Source organism: Eptatretus burgeri, chromosome 14, assembly GCF_056783735.1.
Source record: "Eptatretus burgeri isolate ZD-2024b chromosome 14, Ebu_testis_v1, whole genome shotgun sequence".
Lineage (NCBI taxonomy): Eukaryota > Metazoa > Chordata > Myxini > Myxiniformes > Myxinidae > Eptatretus > Eptatretus burgeri.
In genome coordinates this window covers 21,198,497-21,224,225 of record NC_140974.1, presented here as the reverse complement: position 1 = coordinate 21,224,225, position 25,729 = coordinate 21,198,497, and the positions used below count along the sequence as shown (strand labels likewise).

Sequence of the window (25,729 nt, the reverse complement as noted above, 5' to 3'; positions counted from 1 at the left end):
GATATGCAGAGTGCAAGATGAGTGTGTATATATATATATGTGTATATATATATATATATATATATATATATATATATATATATATATATATATATATATATATATATATATATATATATATGGGGTGTTGAGTTGTCTCCCGTTCCCCTCGTGGAGAAATAAAAAGAATGTTTCAGAGGCAAAAAGCATAACTTCGTCTCCAAAGTCTTCAGAAAGCTCACCCACCTCTGGGGAGAAGTATGTTACTCTGAGTGAAAAGGAAACGACTGACATCGAAAATGACTCACATCCGTTCTGGGTTTACCTTTATGGTCGGGAGAACGAAAAACCTTGAGGGAGAAATCTTTTTCACCTTTCTCGCAATGTTCGCCTTGTCGGTAGTTAATTTGGCATGTTTGTCATCGGTGGTGGAATAGGATCAGTTCCAATGGAAAAGCAACGCTTGAGCACGTCGATCGCTGTCACTGGCTGTTATTGGAAGTGATGCTGTTTTGCTTTTGCATAAAAAAAAAATATGCAAAAGGCCTCAGTAGGCGAAACAAGTGTCCTTGGATGTTTCTGTACAAATGGAAGGATATTGTTCCTGTGTAATTAGCACTTCCTGATGGCTTGCTGGTGAGCATAGCAGGAGTACTTTCTTCTTTCATGAACTTGGCTGCGAGAACAAGCAGTAGAACTCGCTTCTCTCAATATGGAAGTGTCGACAAACGATGATGTAGCTTCTTTGGTAGAAAGTTTTCTTTGGGACGCTTCAAACTTTGCATGTAAGGCGGGTATATGCATTTCATTTGCTGGAGCAAGTTGTGCCAAAAAGTTTCCCCCAAAGTTGACGGGTTAGTTTGGAGTATATGCCCACCAGAACGTTCCACCGTTAGCATGCATGTCTGTCTGTCTGTCTGTCTGTCTGTCTGTCTGTCTCTCTCGCTCTCTCGCTCTCTCTAAATTTGGCCTGCTGTTGCATCACTATTGACGTAGTGCCTCCACAATTTTTGTTGTTTGGTACGCACACTTCACTTGGAGCTGTCTTGCCTGGGAAACATATGAACCGTCACCTTGATGTTTCGCAGGCAGGGTGAGGCATCAATGAATGCGCTGTCCATCAGGTGGACATTAAGCTGGAGGACCAGTCTGCCAGCACCAGTCATTGGTGAATGTTAAACATTCCACGGTGTCTTTCGTGAAGAGTAGTCCAGTTATTGCTGGAAGTCTGAATAAATTCCAAATTCCTGCCTCAATTGCAGGAATCAAGTTGGATATCCTTTGACCCTTGATCTTCTTGGATATCCCTTGATACAAGGTTACACCACTTGTGAGCTCAGAGCGAGGTTTTCTGCGATTCAGCTCCCACACCATAAACGAATTCACATTCCCAAGTTGTTCGCATGTCACATTTGAATGGCAGTCTTCTGCTCCAAAGAACAAAGCCATGACACCAACACAATGTCTCACTCTTTATGAAGTTGAATTCGGCCAGGGTACCAACACACAATGTCCTCCTCTATATGGAGTGTAGTCCAGTCCATTATAAAGGGAAAATACATGATTATTATGAAAGCATGTGCAACCTCAGCACTCGATTAGTAGCGGTGATGACTGCAAAGTTGAAATAACAATATATTTTTGGATTTGATGGATCATACTATTTTACAAAGTGTTGGTGCTGCCGAAACAGTTTCTTGCAAAGGGGTACACTGGGTAGTTTGTCATGGCCTTCCCTGCATCGTTTGTCCGTGCTTTATCATTTTAAATGCTGAGTGCCAAGCAAGGAAGCGGTTGGAAGCATCCTTTTTAAGTCTTTGGTATGACTCGGTCAGGGTTTGATCCACCAACCTCCCAGACTCACAGTGGACTCTCGAACAATTACGCCACCGAATCTGGTATGAAACAATTGATAAAACTATTTAAATGTTTCAGGCAGCACTGACAGTTGAACAAAAGAAATGCTACTCGCAGAGCTATCAAAATTCATAATGGCAAAAAATAACTTTTCTGGTCTCTTTGTTCCGAGTTTGGCCCCCCGACTCTATTTAGACCCTCTTTTGTTCATAAAAGAGGAGATTCCCCACTGAGAGCAATGCAGCGAAACATTTCTCTCCATTCCATGACCTCTGGCTGCCGTGAAACAAAATCTGGCAGAAAAGGGCTGATTCAGCAAACAGCATGTTCAAGCAAAATGGATATTTAAGGAACTAAATACAAGGCGCTGGAAGTGGGTTATGGTCAGCATTGTAGGTTGGAAGGATAATGTTGGGTGGTGAAAAATCAACACACCTTTTTAGGTTTAATGAACGAGTCTATCTCAAAAATGGCTGGCAGGATAGCTTGCAGGTTATGTGCACTTGCCTCTGAGCTGTGTTGCCTGTGTTGGAATCTCTGCCCAACTAAAAACAGTCACCCTGGTTTTTCACAGACATTGCAAGGCATCAATGTGGGCGCCATCCATCGGATCGACGTTAAGTTGGAGGACCCGTCTGTCAGCACTGGTCGTTGGTGGACGTGAAAGGTCGATGGACGTTTCACAAAGAGTGGGCGAGTTTTCGCCTGCGTCCTGAAGAAATTGCGAATTGCTATCCCGACTGATTTCTGGGAAGGGAAAGCAACGGCAAACCACCCGGCATGACCCTCGTCAAGAGGCATCTTCGAAGTGCCGTAGTTTCGGGCATCCAGTACTTTTTCCTTAACCGGACAGCATTGTGGAAAATGTATGATGGAAATGATTCCTTTCTGTTTTCCTGCATGCAGCCTTTCCTAACTCTTTGTTTGACACAAAACTGTTTGGATGGTCTCCCTGAGCATGCTTGAAACAAAATTACATTTTGAAAAGGATATCTTTCTAAACTTGCAGCCATTGTTGGGTAAATGTACTTTCATTACCCCCGAAGGTTGCACACACCACGGGAGTGGGTAAATTTAATATGCCCCAACAATTCGTTGAAATCGGTCGCAGGTAATGAATTTTTCAGCTCTGACTGCTTCTGATGGCTTTTAATAATCCTCTGCACATAGCCATGACATCAAATTTTGCAAAAGTTTTGTTTGACTTTCATTTTGAGGCCATCACAATGTTTCCGCCAATCTCTCTCGAGGTAGACAGCCCCACCACAGTCTTGCTGGGCTGATTAAGCGTTTATTTTTATGTCGACATGGAATGCCCTGAAGACTCCTTGGATATATGAGCGCAAATGAAGGAGGAACCATAGAATTGGATCGCGCACGGGGTGATATTCTTCAACTTCACTGTCACCACAGTTTACGTGTTTGGGTTAAACTAAAAGGTCTGATATTGTAGGACACAAGCGTAGCAGCTGCAATTCACATCGAGGAAAAGACCTCGGGGAGGAGAGGGGATGGTGGGAGTGAAGAATGATTCTAACCGTCATCAGTGGAGCGTTCTTCCAGCTGCGCGAGGATGACTTTCAGGCAAAGGCCTCAACACCTCGGATCGTGATTTAATTTTCTCCTTCCACACGTGACGTGAAACAAATCCCATGGTATTGATGATTTCATCTCGGTATCAACCGTTTCTGGAGTTACCACAATGCGAATGACTACTTGGACACAAATTGATGGACTTCTATTTTGGACTCCTCCTATTGTTTGCCACTTTGTGCCAGGGTTAGCTTGTGCTAGCACTTTTTCCACATCCTGTTCAGCAGGAACACTTCAATATCACCATGATGATTGCCGATTCATTTATCGGGTACCAAGAACACGTATCAACAAATTTTGAAAGCCAAGTATAAATATCCCTGAGAACCAGAGGATTCAGCTTGTAGAAACACTTGTGTTGTTCAAAGGTGAGCTGTTTTCATCTTCTGATTCAAACATGGACTGAGAAGGTTGGACTGCCAGGCTCGAATCCCATGTACTATGTTGATTTGTCCGTTGTCTCCTAATGTCTGCATTATGTATACTATCATTGTGGGATGATTACAAAGAATTTGAGAAATTGGGGTTAGAGGGTATAAAGTTTGGAAATATAGGCAGAAGGGACAGGGGATGTTTAGGCCATACTGGTATCTTATACGTTATGGGTTTAAGTGTAGCGGAAAGTGGGATATGAAAAATTTGGGAGTCTTACTACTTTGTGTTAATTAATATTCGGTCTTTTGATTTATTAGCTTTCAGTTTAATCTTGCTGCTTTTTATAGCATTTTGTAACTCTGTAATTACACACAATACAGCCGAGCTGCTATAAAGTGTAATTTAAACTAAACCATCCAAACAGTTCAATTTGCATCGAAAGCTGAGGTTACAGTCTCACGATATATAATTACTGTACAATATTGCATTTGCATTGTCCATGAAAACCCAGCACGCCCATTAATTCCCTTCAGGAGCGAGCGAGTAAACCTGCTCATCGACACGTGGTACCATGTCAATTTTGTGGTTGACTCTTGAATACCTCAATTCGACTTGGGATGAGGACTGTAAAGCCACCTCGAAAAGGCAACACCACCGAGATTGTGCCCCCACTTTTACACGAAATTAATTGAGTGGGTCAAAACCTCCACAAACCTTGAGTATGTCAGATTCCTCATCTGACATTTGACAAATAGATGGGCTCCACCATAAACCTCAGGTCCAAAAAGACTGCTGGAAATTAGCTGTGTAATACATTGATAGATGAAGTAGGGGCAAAGGGAATTCAGGACACTTGGAAATCCTTCGTCTTCCCCCCCCCCCCACCACCAAACCCTCCTTTTTCCAGGAAGAATGTGATGTTATTTGATGTAAGTTGCATGGCTATGTTGCTTGATGTAAGTTGTATGGCTATGTTATTTGATGGAAGTTTATGGCTATGTTGCTTGATGTAAGTTGTATGGCTGTTATTTGATGGAAGTTTTATGGCTATGTTGCTTGATGTAAGTTGTATGGCAATGTTATTTGATGGAAGTTTTATGGCTATGTTGTTTCATGTAAGTTTGATGTAAGTTGTATGGCTGTGTTGTTTCATGTAAGTTTTATGGGTATGTTGTTTAAAGTAAGTTGTAGGGCTATGTTTTTTGATGTAAGATGTACTGCTATGTTGTTTGACCTAAGTTGTTTTGCTTTTTTGTTTGATGTAAGTTTTATGACTATGCTGTTTGATGCAAATTGTATGGCTATGTTGTTTGATGTAAGTTGCACTTTGTTTTTTGATGTATGTTGTATGGCTATGTTGTTTGATGAAAGTTATATGGCTATGTTGTTTGACGAAAGTTATATGACTATGTTGTTTGACGAAAGTTATATGGCTATGTTGTTTGACGAAAGTTTTGTGGCTATGTTGTTTGATGAAAGTTTTGTGGCTATGTTGTTTGATGTAAGTTGTATGGCTATGTTATATTGTATAAGTTATATGGCTATGTTGTTTGATGTAAGTTGTATGGCCATGTTGTTTGATGTAAGTTGTATGGCTATGTTATTTGATGTAAGTTGTGCTATGTTGTTTGATGTAAGTTGTATGGCTGTGCTGTTTGATGTAAGTTGTATGGCTATGTTGTTTGATGTAAGTTGTATGGCTGTGCTGTTTGATGTAAGTTGTATGGCTATGTTATTTGATGTAAGTTGTATGGCTATGTTGCTTGATGCAAGTTGCACTATGTTGTTTGATGTAAGCTGTAGGGCTATGTTGTTTCATGTAAGTTTGATGTAAGTTGTATGACTGTGTTGTTTGATGTAAGTTTTATGGGTATGTTGTTTAAAGTAAGTTGTAGGGCTATGTTTAAAGTCCGAGGTGGAAATGGAGTGCATTTTCACCTTGGAAGTTCAGAAGTGTACGGATTCGTATCTGACCATACCCTAATTTTTCAATCAATGGAATTACAAACTATTAGAATATTTAGTCTCATTTACCAAATACCACTATCATCTCCGCCTCTATTGCTGTCTCCACTCCCGCCTGAATTTATTTCTAGCTGGCCCAACATCCAGTGTTTTAGATTCAATGATTCACGAAAAATATGTTATTATTTATTTAGTTATTATTCTATTAAATTAGGGTATGGTGAGATGCGAATCCGTACACTTCTGAACTTCCTAGATGAAAATGGACTGCATTTTCGAACTCAGTGGGGTCGATTTACTCTAAGAAATGTTTAGACGGACAACAAATTAATTATAGATTAGAAAATATCGAAATGAGTAGGATTAGTTTCTCAACTCCAGTAATGATCAATCTTGTTTTAGGTCATATTTTCGAAATGGTAGTGAATTCAATGTCGGTGCAGTCATTTCTTAGAGTAAATCGACCTCATAGAGTTCGAAAGTGCACTCCATTTCCACCTCGGACATCCAGAAGTACCCGTAATCATACCTGACCATACCCTAATTTAACCAACTCATGAAACTAAAAGTCGTCATATGGAGCGACCTCTAAATCACCTCCGATCAACTTAAAAATTTTTATGCGCGTTAATCAAATCATAGTGGAATAATTTAAGGCTTGTGGAGACAATATCTGAAATTTTTAATATTTTTTTGCTATTTTTGGACCATCCTAATATATATATATATATATATATATATATATATATATATATATATATATATATATATATATATATATATATATATATATATATATATATATATACATACATACATATACATATACACACACACACACACACACACACACACACACACACACACAATGTGAAGGCTCATATCAGAGAGTTTGACTTTCCCATCCAGTTTTTGATATTGTGTTGACTTTTCCATCCAGCTCTCACTGATACATAATTTAAAACAAGAAAAAGAGCAATCAGAGATTGCAGAACCTTGCCAGGACTTATTTTGAGTGGTGTAGTTTTTTTTTATAGGTTTGAGGGTAAATTCAATGTGGCTGCCAAACCATGTGACCTATCAATTATTCCTTAACAAACTTGTACAACCATGGCTTGGGAACACTTGCGTGACGTTTCCTCTCTATTTGTCCAGCCGTTCTTGTGAAGAAGATTTTTATAGTTATTAGGGTAAATCCAATACAGCGGCCAAACCATGTGACCAATATAATCATATGTGTGAAATTTTTCTTCCACATGGACAGGGTCATACGTGTAAAGTTTCGCCCCGATCTGTTTCACTACTACAGGGAAGATTTTTTTTTTTAAGCAATATGGCTGCTGAATCAAATGTTTTTTTTCTGTGGACCATTTTAAACCCAGATAACCCTCAAAAATTTTCATACTCATCGGATGAGGCATTGTACATACGCAAGTATGACGTCATAACGAGACACCTTTGACATCATAAGAAATGTCACTCATTCCCCCAGGAGGAGCACTTGTTTTGTGCCAAGTTTAAATTATTTCCTTCGTGTGGTTTCAGAGATACAGAGGTCCAAATTTTTCCCGTTTTTCCAACATGGCTGCCACCCCACGTGACCTATGATGTCATAATTCTCATTGAAACATTCTCCATGAGTAGTCGCACCAACGGTGAAAATTTCCTCTCAATTTGACAAGCAGTTGTGGAGAAAAACACGAAAGTTCTGTGCGGACAAACAAACGGACCCAAATGCAATGCCCTCACTGAAGGAGAGGATAATACATGTATATTTGTGCTCAGTTTCTTTTTTTTTATCCGTCTCAGGTTCTGACTTCGATTTACAGGATATATTTGGCTGACCTTCCCCACCATCCCACCCAGCACCATCCACCCCATACTCCCACTGAGAGGAAGAGGAAGAGGAAGAGGAAGAGGAAGAGGAAGAGGAAGAGGAAGAGGAAGAGGAAGAGGAAGAGGATCATGAAGAGGAAGAGGAAGCAGAAGTGGAAGAAGAAGAAGTGGAAGAAGAGGAATAAGAAGAGGAAGTGGAAGTGGAAGAGGAAGAGGAAGCGAAAGTGGAAGAGGAAGAAGAAGAGGAAGAGGAAGTGGAAGAAGAAGAGGAAGCGGAAGTGGAAGCTTGAGTGCATTCATTAACTCGATGGTATTCATGGAATACTTGCCCCGTGCAGTGGAGAGAAGGACTTGGTGCGAGCCAACTCTTCTGGTGACAAATTTGTCATTGCATCCATCTCCACTTCTGAGGTAAATGTGTACAAATTACACTCTGAAAATTCTTCCACAGAGTATCATCGATACGATTTTACAAAGTCGATTTTATCTTCGTTCGAATGTTTTTTTAATTATTATTATCGCTCCCAAGGTTGATGAAGACGCCGGAATCGATCGCTTAAGTCCAGATTGGAAGATCGTTAAAACGGAAAACTCTTCTTCCTCTTCACTTTGTTTTTTTTCACCAGCCGAGTCGGCAAAGGCTGAGGCGATTCCATCGACACCAATGTTGAACGCTTTTCTATGTACGCTCAACATGCACCGTGACAAATGGTCGTGTAACACGTGGTGACGTTTCGATTTCCTCCGATGTCCGTGTCCGCCCTTAACAACATGCAGACACGTCAGTACTCCAACGTACGTGACTTCCTTAACCCCGCTTTCCCGGTTTGGCCTAATTACTTATTATTGGACGGTGACTGCATATTAATTACGTCTATCAATTACATACTCTTGAAATGTCCCTCTTTGAACATGTAAACCCTTTTGAATCCTGACACGCCCTTTTGAAGAAAGACGTCGGGGTGGTTTACGTCATAACTTCTTGTGACCATCCCAACCTTATTCACATACTTTTTGGCACACCATCCACTCCATCGTTTTACATTTTAAACATGTTTTTACTACTTGTTTATATAGCAGTTCTAAGTAGCTGCATTGCCATTACCAAAGTATACCTTGACACTGTAAAGGAGCTCAAGGCAGTTTAGGGGTTGTTTTTTTTATTTATTTCTCAGCTGAGCTTGGATTTAACTGGATTGGAGTCGGGGAAGGATAGGAGGAGGAGGGAAGTGGTGGAAGGAAGAGGAAGGGTGAAGAGGAAAGAGGAGGGGAGGGTTGTCATTTGAAGCCCAGGTATCAAAGCATTTCTAATGACTGTTTCTCGACTTCAATGCATACTGTCCTGTATTACGTAACCAAACGTACAACACCTGGAGACTACTTAAACCAGTGTTGGCGTATTGTGTAAGCACAGCTCACACAGACAGAAGGAATTTGTTGTAAATTACACAGTCCGTGTGAATTCTCTGTTCCTCAGACGTGTTTATTATGTATGTAATGTATGAACAAGCCCCTTACACAAGCATACATCACTTGACAAGGGGCAGATTGCTTTGAAATTTTGGCGCTCGACACAAGAGCATTCAGATTAACTGCGGGAAGTCATATTCATGTGGGTAAAGAAATGTGTGTGTGTGTGTGTGTGTGTGTGTGTGTGTGTGTGTGTGTGTGTGTGTGTGTGTGTGTGTGTGTGTGTGTGTGTGTGTGTGTGTGGAGAGACAGGGGGAGAGGGGAGGGTCGCAGAGAGAAAGAGAGACGGGGGGGAGAGGGCAGAGACAGAGACAGAGACAGAGACAGAGACAGAGACAGAGACAGAGACAGAGACAGAGACAGAGACAGAGACAGAGACAGAGACAGAGACACACACACACACACACACACACACACACACACACACACACACACACACACACACACACACACACACACACACTGGTTTGCACGAGTCGGTGCGTTACCTTCACAGATGTGCAAAATTCACTTTGTGTGACAGCTTTGGCTGTGAACAAAATATAAAGTTTTTCATTGACCACTTGCTGCAAATATTGTCCTTTTGCTACCTCTGTAATCCGTTTCTGATCCTGGGTGTTGGAGGACTTTGCTCTTTTCACTTTTGGAACATGACACAAATGCCCTTTTTGGATGTAAAAGGGGTGCATTTATAATGTTTTGCTTTTTTCAAAATTGGACAAGCCATTAATAGTGAAATCTGGCATTTAACCTTCTGACCATCACCCAGGCTGACTTTGTCCTTACAAACTACACAAATGGTAACATGCTACCTCATTTTCACATTTTTCTTCTTCATGGTGTTTGCCAGAAACTGTCCAATCGGTGCTTGCACGAAGGGATTTGCATCACAAGGCACACCTTCCCTCAGATAGACATTAAGCTCGGTGCCCCTTCTATGGGTGTGAGTTGGTGGACAGTAAATATTCCATTGTGTCTTTCATGAAGAGTAGGCGAGTTGTCACTGCCATCTGGAACATATTACAAATCCCTCCCCAAAGCACCTTCAGGTGAACGTCAGGCATGGTCAATCAATTCCTGAAAGACTTGAGCCAAAAACCTTCCCCGGCTGACAACTCAATAAGGTGGAATTAATTATTGGAGCAGTAGTCGTAGTTGTACTGTTTGTATGAATATAGAAGTATTGCAGTTTGTTGGTGTTCAATAAATTTTCGGAATGAGAAACTCATTCGAAGAAATACTAATATAAAAAATAATTCAAATATTTAAGTAATGTATTTGGTAAAAAAAAAAAAAAACTTTGTTCTCACTCATTATATACTTATTTTTAATTTTATTAATGTTGACCTTTGTTTCACCATCATCAGTTTCTCGCTGTGAGAACGTTTTGAACTCCCCATGCCCCTATACATATAGTAAATCAGACTGACCGATGTAAAACGGTGAACTCTTAAACATAGACAAAAAACATGAAATAGCGACTCCTCGACCATTTGTCCGTCAGGCCTGGCGTTAACACCAATGAATGTCATGGGTAGCAATAGCATGATTACCACTTTTTCTAAAATTCCCGATACGAAGGGTCTGACATTTTGTCTACTCAATGTTCATGCCATACAATCACAGTCAAGACTTTTGACTGATGTAGTAGACCCCAACAAAAGAACCAAGAGTGAAAGTAGGTTGGCCAAGAGCCAGAGCAAACCCTGCTGGAAACGGTCCCAGACATCTTCATCGGCAAAAACCGGGGCCGACAGGCACGTGCAGCGGAGGCTTCGCCTTACAACAGAGCTCTGTTACATGTGTCTGTAGCCTCAGCATTGGGCCTCCCAGGAGAATGCACAGATCCGCATGTTGGTGCCCTGAGGGTGGTCAAATTAAGGAATTGCTCAGATTGGAGAGGATGATGTGGGAGACGTGAATGGAGAAGAAGAATAAGCCGAAGCCACGGTTAATCGTTTTCATTTTCCTCATAATCAGTTGTAGTTTATATCTGAATGACCAGTGCTGATGATGTATGATGGAAAAATCAAAATATACCATCCTTGGAGTCCTGGCTACCTCTTATTTAATTTTGGAAATGATTGTCTTTGTATACCTGTATTCCTCCTCTATTGCTTAATGGCTCAAAAGTAGAACATATGATATTCGTTCAATTTTTGTTATTTTATTGCACTTGAGAGATCATTTCAATAATTTTCTTTTCAGATCGTGTATTTTATTTCTCCTTAATAACAATCATCATCAATATACTCTGCTCATTTCTAGAGCATCAGTGCTGCCGAAGATGTAGTCAGACCTTGAATTTGTAATATTTTCAGGGTGCCAGCACTAATTTGTTTATCTTCGCAAAGGACACTGTTGATCCACTATAAGCTGGTTTAACGTCCTTCCAATGAACAGCACACACATTGATGCCTCATTTGCATGTGAAACACCTGGGTGAGAGCTTATAGCTGGGTCGTGAGTCAAACCCAGGCGAGACATCTCAAAGGTGAGAGCATATCCTGACAAGCTATCTCTCCAGCCCAAATACTAACAATAGCCATCCGTACCTTAATATAACAATGACAAAACTTTCAAATTCCAAAGCAACAACTCATTTTTCTTGACTCTGATGTGTGTGGTAATATTTGATGTAGCACATCAAACCAAGACGTGGATGTGCAATCAAAACCAGATTGAGATGCTACCATTGTGCAGACACTGTGGCTTGGAATGCGAAATAGTAAAGACCACACCAGGTATGAAATCCAAGGAAGACTTTGGTTTGTACGATGACTGCTTCAAAACGTGCAAATCCCTTAACTCAGATGCGCTACCTTCCTGTTCTCCTCATTTCCTGTAATTTTATTATCTCATCAATATAGGCCACCATGGGAACTGAAGTTGGTGTGAAATTCCCTTTGGCACTGTCTCCGACAATAGCTTTGCTGTGAGATCAGGCAAACAGAAGTCTCTGGTTTCATAGCTGACAGCGATGACTTCAAACCAATTTTAATCCCCAGTATAGCCCAGCATCACCACAACAATGAATTGCTGATCCACATTACTCACCAGGAGGGCAACCACCATGAAATCAAAATATAATGGTGTTACGGTTCAAACTCTTTTGGCAACCTCAGTCATAACAGTGTCTACCCATCTTGGAGAAAGGAAAACAAAAAACTTCAGACTTTGACAGTAATGACCAGCAAAGTCTTGTTCTCTGCATTGTTAAGTTCTCCTTAGACAAATTTACTCTCAATTCTATTGTAATCACGATTACCCAAAACGACAGGTCTTGATTAGCTCCCAGTCGTTTTATGTTCGCTCGAGTGGAGTGCTGAATGCACTTGCTATGAAACCTTCAGAAAAGTTTTGAGATGAAACAGCTTAAGTGGACTTTGCCAATTTCAGTAGTTTTTGTCTGCAAGTGCTCTCCGTGATTGCTGCATGCTTTGTGTTCCTCCTTCCACTGCCATTCATTTCCCAGCACTTTCCATTTTCTCTTCACTCTCCTGACATTTCCTGTTGTTCTAGCTTTTTTCACATTACCCCAGCTGTCTCTCCAGTTTTGAATCCCCTAGATCTCTCTGATGACTCAGCTATCCATGTTATGTTATCCCTGCAGTTCAAACTGCTGTCCCTTCAGTTTCTGCACTTCCTCCTGACTTGGAAGTTCTTGGAGTCTGAGCTGTATTTGTGAATTGCCATTAATCACAGCTGTCCTTACAAAATTTCCTCCTTTTTTCTTCTTGTCTGCTCTTTGGTGCTGTGGTCCCTTTGGCCTATTCCCAAATGTCTTTCCTTATCATCTTGCTCTTCCTCCAATGTCTGTTCATCGATGTTCTGGCCTTTCTTACATCCTCCAGTCTCAACAATGCTTTCCTCATTTTTCAGTCCTCCAATTACTCTGCTCTGCAGAAGCGACACCATGCCTGCTGTTCAGAATGGGCCTTTTCAATTCACCACTTTCTTCAATGTTTGTTTATCTCTGTTATCCCAGCTTTTCTCACATCCTCCCATGTCAATTCTCATTTCCTTGTTTTTAAAAATGTGATGTACTGGATTATCTTTATATATATATATATATATATATATATATATATATATATATATATATATATATATATATATATATATATATATATATAGGGAGCACTCGGGAGAGTGCAAAACCTCCGCCGCCAATACTGCTGGGTCACTCAAGTGAACCTTATATCTCGTTCATTAAATATGATGTGAACAGTGCTGACAGAGTTATAGTTCTTTTCTCCATTTTTTTTTTTGGGGGGGGGGGGGGTTGGAAATCAATTAAAACATGTAAAAATGCAAAAAAAAATCGAAATTTTGTTGAAAAAAAGTTTTTACCTTTTTTTATGCATAAATCTTGCATAAATCCTTGAAAAAATTTTTCTCTAACAATTTTTTTTTGGGGGGGGGTTGAAAATCACTGAAAACATGTAGAAATGCAAAAAAAAAATTTTTTTCTCTAACTTTTTGGGGGGGGGGTAACAATCTTTTTGGGGGGTGGAAATCACTTAAAACATGTAGAAATGCAAAAAAAAATTTCTGTAAATTTTTTTTTGGGGGGGGGACCAAGTCCAAAATTTAATGGCATGATCCTTGGACCATACCTAACCCCCCCACCAAGTTTCGTCGAAATCCGTCGAGGAGTTTTTCCGTAATACTGTTCACAAACAAACAAACAAACAAACAGAAAGGGGTGAAAACAGTAACCTCCATCCATCTTCGAAGATGGTGGAGGTTAAACATAGATATATGTATATACGTGATTGACCCTCCCACACTCCTCGATCCAAAGTACTAACACTGTCTCGAACCCTTCCCAGAGTTCCTCAACAACTATAAAGACATTCACACACAGCACACACATGAGAATGCTATCTTTGTAGTTTTAGAGAAACTCTGGGAATGGTTCGAAACAGAATAACACTTATTTAAAGGGCAGAAGAGCTCCTTGTGAGCCAACGGCCATCCATATCTAGAGCCCGATTCTGTCTGCAGACATCCTCCTGCAGTTGGGTTACTTCTTATTAGGAGGATGGTGGCAGGATTTGCACTCCGGCCACCGTAAACCCGTAAAACCCTTCATTCCGCAAAACATTCCAGAAGCATAAAAAAATCGGAAAACCCACTTCGTGGGAGTACCTCCTGTGCAGGTTCCCTTCACAGGGCAGCTCACTGGATGACGGGATTGGGGCAAAGCCTTCGGGACCCCCGATCTTTGATGATTGGAGGGAAACCATGGGGTAATATTCCCAGGTCAGATTGTGGGAGTGTGGTGGGGTGGTGCTCAGGTGTCGTCCACCAGACAGCAGTCTCCTTGGGTTAACCTGAGGCTGTCCCTTCGGGTGGGTGCCTGGAATGTCCTAACCCTAAGAGAGGATGATCACCTGTCTCTGTTATAATCTGAGCTCAAGCGTTTGGACATTGGTATTGCAGCACTCTCTGAGGTTCGGAGACCGGATTGCGGCGAGATCATGGCGGGTGGTTACACCTATGATTGGTCTGGTTGCTCTGATTTTTTTTGATTTTTTTTTGGATACCTTCTCGAGGCTCGTATGAGAGCAAACGCACAGCAAGGGGGGCATGAGACAAGAGGGGTGGGAGTGGGAAAGACAAAACAGAGGGGAAAATAGACATTAGGAGATCTGTGGAAGGGCGAGGGATTGGGCAGGGAACATGGGGTATACAAGATGGACATTACAGGGACTTTCAGGAAGGAAAGCAGGGAATTTTAAGGAGGTGGGCTTGGGGTGGATTAACGGGGGTAGAAAAGATCGAGGATTTGGATGGGGGATGATAAGAGGTGGTGGTGAACAGCTGTTTTGAAGGCCTGGAGGGAAGAATGGGATTGAATAGAGTGAGGCAACTTATTCCAAAGGCGGGGAAAAAGAGGATTGAAAGAGTGAAGGTGAGCAATAATTCGTGATTTTGGTAGTTTTACCAGAAGGGGGTTGTTGGCGAATCTTGAGCGCCCTGCGGAAATATGGTGGGGACAAATCGCAGACACAGCAGGGGGGGCAAGAGCAGAGAGGAGATGGTAGAAGACAGAAAGACCACCAACCTGCCTGCGGTGAGAGAGTGAAAGCCCCAAAGTCTCGGCCTCATCGTGGGAGATGCCAATGATCCGAAATACCTTCGTTTCCACAGCGTGAAGCCAAGAAAGGTGGGAGGCAGGAGCATCAGCCCAGAGGGGAGAGCAGTACTCCATCAGGCTGCGAATGAAGGCTTTGTATGTGTTCAGGAGCTCAGGTGGGCTGAGGAAGGACTTTGCACGACGGAGGATTCCCAGTCGGCAACTGGCTTTGGAGGCTAGGTTGGAAATGTGGCTTTCGCAGGAAAGATCATGGCAGATAGTGAGACCCAGAAGCTTTAAAGAAAGGACTTCTTCGAGAGGATTGTTGAGAAAGTGGATGGGGGGGGGGGGTTGCCAAACGGTCCTTTTGGAGACATAGTGAGAGTGTGAGATTTGTCCGGATTGAAAGACATGTTCCACGTGTTGGACTAGTTTGTGATTTTATCCAGATCTGCAGTGAGCGAATAAGCTGCTGCTTGCCGGTCTGAGGGATGCCAGATGGTACGGCAGAGGTTGGAGTCATCAGCAAAGAGATAAAGAGGATTTTCCAGAGAGTTGGAGAGTTCATTGATGAAAACCAGAAAAAGAACGGTTCAGAAAGCTGCCTTGAGGAACTCCAGCCTGGACAGGAAGAAGGGATAAAAACTCTATTTAGGGCCACACATTGACTGTGACAGGAGAGGAAGTCTGCGAGCCATGAGTGGAGATGGCCTTGGATACCATAAGAATTGAGTTTGGTGAGCAGGGCAGGGTGCCAAACCGTGTCAAAAGCACGCGATATGTCTGGGGATATGCCTCTGATTTCACGTCCGGCATTGAGGACCTCCTTCCATTGGTGGGAGAGTGGAAGCAGAATATACAGGGTAGAGTGACCTGCTCTGAAACCAAATTGATGATCAGAAATCAGGCCATTGGAGAAGAGGAAGGTTTTAATGTCTGAAGCAATGATGGATTCCATAACCTTGCTGATGATTGGGAGAAGGCTGATTGGTCTGTAGTTGCAGGGATCTGTTTTTGTACCTTTTTTTAATGCAGGGCAGTAATGTTTCCTGATTTCCAAGCAGATGGCAGATGACCTTGAGCAAATGAGAGAGTGAATAGAACAGAAACAGGGTGAGCAAGCGCTGAGGAGCAGGTTTTTAGGACACGTGGGCTGATGCCATCTGGACCGGTTGCAGAATCTGAGTCAAGGTTTGACAGCAAGCACTCCACCTTGTCAGGATAAAAGGACACATAGTCCAGGGACAGTTGGGTGCGACTGCGTAAGGTGGGTACAGAAAGCGATGGGTTATGGACACAAGATTTCGATGCAAACACCGAGTTTAGGCATTCAGCCTTTTCACGTGCGCTATCAGCATGTGGCCATTTGAGGTAAGGGAGGAGATGGAGGGGGACTTGGAGTTCAGCTTTGAGCTTAGAAAGATGTTGTTTTCTGGCTCTCCTGAAGGTAGATACACATTTGTTCCAAACTTTATGGAAGGAACTGAGATTACCCTCAGTTAGGTTTGCTTTCCATGAGGCAAAGGCAAGCTGTTTCAGGACAACTGCCTCGCCACAAGCTTCAGGGAACCATTGGCGGGAGGAAGGGTAGGACAACTGAAGACGAGAGGGGATAAATCTGTGCATGAGGGAGAGCAAGTTTCTTTGAAAGAATTCCCAGGATGAGTTGATGTTGGAGAAAGTAGCGATGTGAGACCAGTCTAGAAGTTTGATGGCTGCTTAGAGACCCTGTCAGTCGGCCTGAGTGAAATGCCACACTCGACGGCGCTGAGGTGGTTCTCTGATAACCAGAGAGATGTCCACTTTGACAAGGACGTGGTTAGAAGAGCCGATTGGAGCAGAGGAAGAACAGCGGATATATTCAGGGAAATTTGTCAAAATCAGATCCAGAAGAGATAAGAGTACCATTGGTTGAGATCCGGATCGGGAAATTTACCAACCGAGTCAGTCCCAATGAGTCGCAGAAAGCTTTTGCTGAAGTGCCAGGACAGGTGAGAGAGGTACCTACACCTTGCCAACTGGCATGATGACAATTGAAGTCACCACATATGAGGAAGGGAGAGTTTGGATGAGGAGATAGAAGTTAGTCCATGTTTTCGGATCGTGAGGTGTAGATGGAGTCTTCACTGTTTGGTGGACGGTACAGAACACATATAAGCATGAGGTGGGAGTGGAAGGGAAGCTGTAGCCAGAGGTATTCCTGGGGGTGTGGCGGAGTGAGGGCAGTGCATGGAGAATGAGGAATGGAGTCTTTGATGAAGAGAACAACTCCTCCACCAGGACGAGGCTCAGGTCTGTCATACCGTAAGAGGGAGTAACCGGGGAGAGATACTTGGGAGTCAGACACGTCTTGGGTGAGGAAAGTTTCTGTTAGGCAGATAATGTCTGGTTTGTCAGTGGCAACCTGTATGGAAAGATCTGTAAGGTTTGAGCGAAGGCCCTGGATATTTGAGGTCCACACTATTAATGAAGAGGGAGGGAGAAGGCTTTGGGTGCAGGGGATTGGAGGTGAGGGGGTGGGGTAGGACAAGGGGGGGGTGTAGGACAAGGGAGGAGGGGGTAGGGAAGGAGAGTTGTTGAATGAGTGTGGGCGATTGCAGAATAGCTAGGGGAGGGGACCAGATGAGGAGGAGAAAAGGCTCTGTGGTGCTGGGGGAGAGGGATGGGTAAGAGAGGGGGCAGAAGGTAGTTGAGGATTTGAGGAGGTGGAGTGATGAGATGGAGGTGAGAGGGCAGGAGAAGGAGGCAGCTTTGTGAATGAGAGGGGGGGCAACTTTGAGAAGGGGGAGTGAGGGGGTCAATGGTGGGAGGAGGGTGAGTGGGGAGAGTTGAGGGAGAAAGGTGAGAGGGAGGCTTGAAGGGAGATGAGTTTGATGGTTGTTTTGAGAGGGAAGGGTGAGAGGGGTGAGTGGTCACTGAAGTTGGAAAAAAGGAATGGTTGATGGAAAGGGAACATTCATAGGAAACTGGGGTTTTAAATTTTTTAAATTCAGAAATGCGATTAAAGATATTACTTGAAGGATGCAATCAAGGCGAATTAACAGAATGGAGAAATGAAACGCTGTAACAGTTGGATTTTTTTTCAGCGAGGAAGGGTCGAATTGAGAGCAGTCTGTTGAAATAGATGAAGAGTAGTGCATTATGATACAGGAATGAGTACCACACTTGTGAAAGAGGAAGATGAAGCATTATAAGAGATCGTTTTTATTATTATTATTATTATTATTATTATTATTATTATTATTATTATTGTTGTTGTTGTTTGAGAGTTTTCATCAGATTAGGTAATGCAAATTATGTAGAAAAAATTGTGAGGTCAATGGTGAATTTGGATCGGTAAACGCACTGTAGACAGTGTGTTTCATCATTCGCATGTCAGCTTCCTCATAGGTAGATGAGAGTTCTGGTACAACATTTGGTTCCTCAGTTACTACTGTTGTGACTGTTTGATCAGCAAATCCACCTGATAGGTAGAGCAGTATTGAGTATTGGGATGTTGAAGATGACCACTTCTTAGACAAGAAACACATCAATGCTGCCTTATTGCCATCAACTGAAACAAAGTCGCAAAAGACTGGAGTTTGTAAGTGACTCTCTGTATGTCATAAAGTTTATTTACAGTTGGTTTCTGACGTCTTTCCCTTTCCAGAGATTTCAAGCTGGGAGAATGGTCATATCTATCGCAGAAAAAATGTATGCTTGTGGTATTTTGCGATACATTAATTAAATCATAACATTTCTAAGATATCTTCTTTGGACGTCTTGAAATGTTTCTCCTGGACGGAAAGACCACTTGTAAATGACATGCATAGCATCATAGATGACCGCAATATCTTTATCGTCAGCAGGTATGTCACTCGAGCTGCACACACCAGCTTCATCCATGAGTACTTTGACCAGAGAGGACTTATTCCCATGACGAAGACTTCTATTGCTGTTAAAGAATGAACGCGGTATGTTTGTACACTCGTGTTGTCCAACAAGCTCTTGTAAGTCAATCTCTCCACCACCAACTATAACTTGGGATACTCGCTGAAGAAGATTTATTTCAGGAGCTGATGAACTTGATATCTCAGATGGTTTCTTCTTGGACTGAAAAGTATCGAAGGTGCTAAGTTTGACGGAAATTTTGTCACCTTCCCGTTCAAAACATTCCTGGAGAGCTCTCTCACCAATCTCCTTCACACATGTTAGGTCTTTCTGTGTTTCTTGTGATGCATGGATACCAGTAGAGATGGATATTGGTTCATCTGGTGGGTTCATAAATGGGTTCACCATCTTTGTTGCAATCTCTTCGAGACACTTTTGAGCTGCAGCGGTATCTCGAGTGATATGTGATGTTCCAGCTTCATGATGAACACAAGCAGATCCTGGGTCGTTAACAAATATCATCCTCCTGAACTTTCCAGCAACTGCAGCTACAATTGGTTTAGTATACAGCCATTTCATCTGAGCTTTACGTTGCAATGTGATTCCACTTATGCCCTGCTTTTGTTTCACTTCTGCGTTGTACGTTTGCTCCAAGACCATATCTGGAGACACACCATTATGTCTGCCATCTGAACGGTGAACAGTGAAATGACCTCGAAGAAACTCTGTATACTTCAGGAGCAGTCCGCTGCAGATCTTTCATCTCCTGCAGATAAAGACTCAAGTATATACCATACTTGTGATGCCTAGCTGCATCTAGGTAGGGCAACATTTTACCTGCCTGCTCCAAGTAATCTAGCCAGTTTCCATCGTGCTGTGCATGGATGAAGCAGATGAGTATTTTCATCATTTCGAGGAAGGTGTGCCATAGAATATAAGTGGCTGACTTGTACATGGTGCTTGTGAACTCATCCAGCAGAGTTTGTGTTTGTTCAAAATGGACTTTAGCCTCACACAGGACAGCTGAGATGACCACATTTTTGTTGAGCTCACAAATGCTCTGTACCACATCAGACAAGCTTTTCAGAGGCTGTGTATCATGGCCCTCTTCTTTGCACCATTTTTCAAATGCTTCCCATTGCAAACTCTGCATCACCTCATACAATATCTGCAATGCTCGCAGAGTTTGGTAGTAGTCACCCTTGTCTCCAAATGCTTTGTTCGCTGTACCTTCCAGTAGTACTTCTCTTGCAACCAGAACATCTTCAGCTCCATTTCCATGCATAATCTTTGTGACAGCTTTCATATAGTTGTGGATTAGATGAAAGCCACCCAGCATCAGAATCACATCAGAGAATTCATCTGGGTGTTGTTGGCGTATAGCATAGGCAATCTCATATATGGCTTGGTCAGCAGTGATGACAGTATGACTCATGCCAACAGCTCCAGCTAGCTGAACCATGTTGCTCATGGCCGTTTTAACAACTGCAGGATTTGTTGGAGAAGATGGTAGGAGTGGTAGGTACCCAATCTCATTGCCTTTAGTTTCTTGTGCCAACTGAGCACAGAATGCACTGTATTCTGGTAAGGGGTCATCAAACTCTGCAGTAAGAATTCTTGTAGGTGACATCTGACCAAGTGACCAAAGGAGCAGTAATTGTTCACCAACTTTTGTGCCATCTGTAGTGAGAGAGTGAAACTGAAATATACCAGAGAGTGATCTTGACTTTTTTCGTTCAGCAGCAGTGAGGTGACATGATTGCATTTCTTCAGTGGGTGCCTCTGCAATAGTTCTGCTCCTGGAGATGGGTCTTTCTTTATCTGGATCACTTTGTTCATCAGGATGTCCAATCTCTATAAGCTGTTGAGAATCTTGATGTACTATTAAAGCATCTTCATTTGGTGGCTGTAGCATGGTATGTTTTTCCATCTAATGTTTTTTCATGCCAGTTGATGTTGTCCAACGCAAAGAGAGTGAATGTATCACACCTCATATTTGGTAGAATGTAGATGCCTTTCTCCTGAATGGTGTTGATAACATCTTTGTATATCGATGTGAGGATACGATGAAATGTATCATAGCTGATTGGCTGATCCAACTGATTCATCAAAGACATCTGAGTCTTGCATGTGCGGTTGTAGATGTCAAAAGCCATGCCAACACTTAGGAGCGTTTTTAAATTGCCGATGCTGTACATAAGCTGTTGTGCCCTGTCAACATCATTTCCTAGCATCAAATCTAAGTCACTGTTGCTGTCTAGTTTCTTATCGGATAGAAGCTGACGTGTGAATCTGAGAAGTATATTCGGGGATGTGCTTCCTTGCGGCTTCAGTGGATATATTCAATAAATCCTCCAGTGATTGCTGTTTAGATGACTTTAGTGATTTTATGGCACCACGTAGCATACCAGCAGTCTTCATGACCATGTGTTCATCTACTTGCTGAGGAGATTCGTGAAGTTCCTTAACCTTCACTAACACATCACCAATTGCCAGTTGGGATGAGCATACAAAGTCTGAACCTCCCTCTCTTGGTAGGAAGGAAATTTTCTCACCATAATGCATCTGGAGACGTTTCTTCAACTGAAGATCTGTAGCTTTCCCAGTTAGAGACACCATTGTCCCGGAGAAGAACCCGATATTTATCCCTCATGGTTTTTAACAGAAATACTGAGGACTCGCTGAACAGTGGTTTGTCTATCATTTCACCTAAACCTATCAGAGATATGCCATATAAGTCTTCCGGGATATTAGTCGAGTCTGGTAGATTTGTCAATTTCATATATCGGTTCATGCAAGGTTTATGATAGCAGACATCATATGCTATCATATCAATCGGTTTGTCACCAAAAGCCTCTATTCGTCGCAACACAGTTTTATCATCCAGTTCTTTGGCTTTTGCAAATACAGACTGTTCCCTGTTCTTTGTTTGTATTTTGGAATGTGGCTTCTTACCATCTTTGCAATAAACCTTGCCACATATCACGCATTGTTCCTTGCTGTTGTAGCTGCCAACCATTGAACGTCGCATGTGTGCTTCTGGTTGACTATATTTGTCAGAATGAAGGACATTATCATGTGTGTCCACAGTGTGGTGAAATGATGCTCTTTTATTCTGAATGCGTTCATATGTGGATTTTAGTAAATACTTATTTCTGCAGCTTGGATGCCACTTTGGGTTGTGATCATCTAAAAATGTTTCCTTGTGGAGGTCCATGCCAAGCCTGAGAGATACATCATCCTGACGCACCTCTGTTGCTAATCTAATCTGAATAACTGAAGGTTCACGAATGTTATGAAGTGCTGCATTGGACTTTTGACATATCACACAACAATTATAGTCTATTGTAATGGCAGCTTGCTTGGCTTTCTTGGCAACTGGAGCACACAATTCCACATCAACAGAACTTGTACTTGGTTGTTCAACTTCATCTGCTATGGTTCATCTGAAAGTACACGAGAAAAATCAAATTTAGTATCTTATACATTTGGACAAATATAAAATATAGGATGGACCTTTTACTTAAATAACGTAACTTAAATAAATCGTAAGTAAAGCATTTATACTGCCCACGTAGGTCTTGCAAAAACAGCTGAAATAATGAACGACTTTCAGTACATGTGTAGCGTATCGTAGTTGCAATGGACGTCCATCCTCACCATGTTATGCAAACGTTGATTATACAGGGGTGGCCAACCGAAAAATTTTCCAGAAGGTCCATACTAATGAAAAAATGGGACTATTGCTTTACGGGAAGCGGTTCTAGGATGAAATGATGGTAAAAAATGTGATTTCACAATTTTTCTGGTGGCCATTTTGAAATGTAAGCAAACAAACTAAGATAGATGCATTCTGATTATACCATTGGATCCCTCACACCCCAAAACATGGGTGTAGACACCAATATCATGATTCTAGCTGTTCTAGAAATCAAGTTATGGTTGAAAACATGATTTTGTCATGAAGCCGATAGCCATTTTGTAATGGCAGCCATTTTGAAAAGAGCGCGTAGCCAGCTGGGATCAATACCCAGAACAGCTTAGTATTAACTAGTCTACCATCCTATGAAGTTTTATACCAAGATCTTGCCTGTGTCTCTCCTAGTAATGAAGTTACCAGGTCAAAAATGGGATTTCGCAACTTACGCTGGTGGCCATTTTGAATTTTAAGCAGCCGAAAAAGAAACTAATTCAATTTTAATGGTACCACTAAATTCGTCATGCTCCCAAACATGGGTTTAGACACAAAAATCATGGTTCCAGCTGTTCTCGAAATTTAATTGTGCCCGAAAATCATTTACGCCATTTACGCCGGCAGCCATTTTGAAAACACCCCTGTGTATGGCCCTGTGTGGAATTGCCAGAGGGGTGGCCAACCTAAAAGTGTTCCAGAAGGTCCATACTAATGAAAAAATGGGGCCATCGCTTTACGGGGAGCGGTGTCCGGTTCTGTCAAAAATGGGGTCTTGGCTCCCCGGGTATATGTATTGTGGTGTATTGTGTGTCCAGCATCCGAGTCCCTGAACAATAAAACCATCATCACACTTGAACCCATTGAGATCCAATTTTCATTTATGCTGAGGTGTTGGAGTAGATGAAGGGGTATTCTCACACGAAAAAATCTGGACCATCGGTTTGGCTGGGGAGCGGGGGCCCAAGGTCAAAGGGCGCCCCAAACTATAACTTTTTGAATTACTGTTTCAGAGTGATTTTAGTTTACACGATTTGAAAGATCTCGGTTTTACGAACATTTTGATTCCAAGATCAGCCAAATCGGACCACTACAACCTGTGATATAGCCTGTGGAAGATTTGGGGGGGGGGGCTAAAATGGGCTCCTATGGGCCCATAGGTCTAAAAGTAGGTATTTTGAGTTTTTTCACCCAAGTGAATAAATCACCAACATATGGGGAGAAAATGAGTTATTAGTGTCGGGAGGATGTGGACACTTGACATGGAATTCCCCAGTGGAGATTTGGGGGGTCTGGGTGCTTTGGGGGAGCCTGAAGAGTTGTGGAGTGCCTTCAAGACCACCATCCTTGATGTTGCCAGTGGATGTTTTGGAACTCACCGTGGGGCGAAGAATAATTTTGTCTCAAGTGACACTAGATACCATTGACCAGAGTCGCAGGGCCAGGCTGATGGCAGAGATGAGCTGTTCAGGAAGCTGAGGCGTAAAACTGTACGTGCGCTAAGGGTGGACAAGTATGTCTATGTGCGAAGAATCTGTGAGGGGGTAGAGCATCACCTGTGGTCAAGTGATTCTCATCCTGCTTACAGGGAAATTCGCGCATTGCGTTCATCCAAGCCCATCGCTCCGGTGTACTGCAGTTAGAGCAGAGGGTGGTAGGCTCTTGGCAGAGGAGTCCGAAGTGAAGGCCCACTGGGCTGGTTAGTTTGAGTGGTTGTACCAGGCTGATCCACCAGCTGTCGAGTTGGACATCATGGGAGTTACAATCCCTATTGCTGACCCTCCAATCAACTGTGGTCCACCTTCGTTTGTGGAAACACAGACTGTGGTGAACTGCTTGAAATGGGGTAAAACTCGTGGGATCTGTGGCATCCATGCTGAACTTCTCAAGGCTGGTGGAAATGCTGCACTCGTGTTGTTGCATGCAGTTCTGTGCTCTGTCTGGAACACAGGCATCATCCCAACTGACTGGAAGAGGGGCCTTGTTGTCCCTCTCTCGAAAGGGAAGGGTGATCGACAAGACTGCAACAACAACCGAGGGGTGACGCTGCTCCCAGTGCCGGGCAAGGTCTTTGATCGGATAATTCTTGAACGGGTTCATCACCATCTCCTTGAGCACCAGCGTCCAGAGCAATCAGGCTTTACACCAAAAAGGTCAATGATTGGCCATATCCTTGCTGTTTAGGTCCTCACCGAATACAGACGAGAGTTTCAGCAGGGGCTGCTTGAAGCCCATGTTAAGCTCTGTAAAGTGTTCGATTCAGTGAATTGGGATGTTCTCTGGAGGATTCTTGGTCTTCGTGGGGTTCACCAAAATGATCGATCTGATGTCTGAACTATACTCTGGTACTGAGAGTGCTGTGAGTTGTGGTGGTACCATCTCTGACTTATTTCCAGTTGTTGCTGGAGTTCTTCAGGGGTGTGTACTGGCCCCCACACTTCTCAGCACTTGTATGGACTGGATTCTGGGGAAGATGTCAGAGAGATCAAGCTGTGGTGCATCTTTTGGGGATGACAAGATCTCTGACCTTGATTTGGCAGATGATGCAGTCATCTTTGCGGAGGCTCCAGATATCATTTTTGTGGCCTTTGAGGTGCCGACTGAGGAGTCGGAGCCGCTGGGATTACAGGTGTCCGAGGTCAAAAGTAAGATACAGGCTTTCAATGACTTATTGGATGCTGCTTGCCTGTCTGTACTTTTTTTATGTTGAGGTCGTGGAGAGATTGACTTACCTTGGCAGTGATAGTCATGTCTCTGCTGGCTGTGAGCCATAGGTCAACAGACGTCTGGGTTGGGCCTGGAGATTCATGGATTCACTGGATCATTGGGTGTGGCGCTGTCGGTACCTTTGCGGGAGGATGAAAGTCTGAGTCTTCAGGTCCTTGGTGCTTGTATTCTTGCTCTATGGATGTGTCTTGGACTCTGAGCAGATATCTGAGATGGAGAATTAATTCCTTTGGTACCAGGTTTCTTCGGAGAATCCTTGGCTATCACTGGTCGGACTTTGT

The 25,729-nt window shown here is 42.7% G+C and overlaps 2 protein-coding genes across 7 annotated transcripts in view; one reads left to right on the top strand and one right to left on the bottom strand.

The window, feature by feature from the left end:
* Positions 1-25,729, top strand: part of LOC147012760 (uncharacterized) — a 345,711-nt gene that overhangs the window by 26,043 nt on the left and 293,939 nt on the right. Inside the window, exon 1 of one of the 5 annotated variants that reach the window (XM_085853919.1) lies at positions 7,787-8,016. The exons of the other annotated variants lie outside the window; for them this stretch is intronic. The gene's annotated coding sequence lies outside the window, so the exon portion shown is untranslated. Of the gene's footprint in view, positions 1-7,786; positions 8,017-25,729 lie in introns of those variants that run through there. 5 annotated transcript variants of the gene reach the window in all.
* The window catches only part of LOC147012761 (uncharacterized), a 63,237-nt gene continuing 55,495 nt past the window's right edge, over positions 17,988-25,729 (bottom strand). For both annotated transcript variants that reach the window (XM_085853930.1, XM_085853929.1), the window contains exon 2: positions 17,988-22,476. In XM_085853930.1, the coding sequence (XP_085710056.1) occupies positions 19,707-20,960 (1,254 nt within the window). In that variant the 5' untranslated portion in view covers positions 20,961-22,476 and the 3' untranslated portion in view covers positions 17,988-19,706. The remainder of the gene's footprint in view (positions 22,477-25,729) is intronic.